The 1406-nt window shown below is 44.1% G+C and overlaps 1 protein-coding gene across 2 annotated transcripts in view; it reads right to left on the bottom strand.

Annotated features, from left to right (window-relative positions):
- The window catches only part of OSBPL1A (oxysterol binding protein-like 1A), a 26349-nt gene that overhangs the window by 2406 nt on the left and 22537 nt on the right, over positions 1 to 1406 (bottom strand). The window contains exon 13 of one of the 2 annotated variants that reach the window (XM_010130973.1): positions 698 to 721. The exons of the other annotated variant lie outside the window; for it this stretch is intronic. Within the exon in view, the coding sequence (XP_010129275.1) occupies positions 698 to 721 (24 nt within the window). The remainder of the gene's footprint in view (positions 1 to 697; positions 722 to 1406) is intronic. 2 annotated transcript variants of the gene reach the window in all.

Genomic DNA, 1406 nt, shown 5'->3' with positions numbered 1-1406 from the left:
AGGAATGCTACTAGACAAAATAAGAAGCCTGCTTTTCTGTGGCCAGGAAATTGCAGTAGCTGACCCCAGAGTTTATATTACACTGCAGATTAAGACCTACAGCTGACCACCTGGGAACAAGCAGGAGAGTCTTCTTTTGCTGCATGCAGTTTTTTTTTTCCCCAAAGCACAGCTCTTCCTCCGCATCCCTTGGAGACTCTCAGACCTGGCATTCCTACCAAAGAGATCAGACACTAGGAATTTTCTGCTAAGCTTTAGAAACATCCTGGTAAATGAAGCGTTCTTAAAGGATGCCCCAGGTAAGTGGTGAGCAGGTCTACAATACCTGTGCAACAGCAGCTGAAGGTGGAAGGTGTCTGCACTGATCACACACACCAAAAAAACATTGCTCTGAGCTGCCCCCTGGGAACTGCCCCATTTCCAATACCAACCTCAGGTGCTTCGAGCTATACCTTAGGCTACCTGGGCACGTGGACAAACACAGTATAGCTATTTCCTGCTTTGAAAACATTTGGCAATAGCTCGAACCACTCTGAATTCAGGAAAGGAAGAGGACGGTGCACAGCTGTCCAGCATTTCACATGTTTACTTGGAAGCATCACAAAGGTGTTATTTTCCCCCAGTCTTGGGGTAAACAAGCCCAAACACTTCAGGAAAGCAGGCACAGGAAAGAGACAAAAGGCAGACATGTCCAAACCTGGGACTCTGGAATGACGGGTGACTTCATTTGGGGGGAGGGGGAGAAAAAAAGTGATTTATAGTTACAAACAGACATTCTGAAGATAATTAATCCATGGCATCTGGGTATATTAATAGCTAACAGGGAAGAGGTAGAGCTCACTTACTTTTACAGACTTTAGCCCTATCTTTTTTATTTTGCCTTCGGCTGTGAAGAGACCACTGATTTATTACTATACTTTTAAATACCTTGTCTGGTCAAACTAGATTCCTCTGGTCATGTTTTCCGTTTCTACTCAGCTTGTGTGAAAGAGCTCCCAACTGATGCCTCTCATTTGATAGTAAAAAGACAACGCCATTATCCTGGCAGATACCCTGTAAGCTAATTTTTCCCTTAGCTCTTTCAACTTTTCAGTCAATAACCCTCTCAGGAAAGAGACAATGACTTGGATAACTGGGCAGTAACGTCATTTCACCACCTCTGAGTGTAACTGTATGCAGTGGGAATACAGTATTGCCGGGACACAGCAACTGATCTGGTAAGTCATGGGCAAGAAGCTATCAAGTTCTCCAGAGGAAGCATTTCCTCCTCTCTTCGGGCAAGCATGCAAATTTGGGGCAATTCTAAAATAATTAGGAACAACAGTCCTTACAAGCAGCTATCAGTGGCAACATTTCTTTTGTATCAGAATCAAGAGGTGCTCAGAAGACAACGCAGCTTGTATTTG

This window comes from Buceros rhinoceros, unplaced genomic scaffold (genome assembly GCF_000710305.1).
Source record: "Buceros rhinoceros silvestris isolate BGI_N320 unplaced genomic scaffold, ASM71030v1 scaffold2222, whole genome shotgun sequence".
NCBI classification, from domain to species: domain Eukaryota; kingdom Metazoa; phylum Chordata; class Aves; order Bucerotiformes; family Bucerotidae; genus Buceros; species Buceros rhinoceros.
The sequence above is the reverse complement of the archived record's forward strand: the minus strand, read 5'-3'. Positions and strand labels throughout refer to the sequence as shown.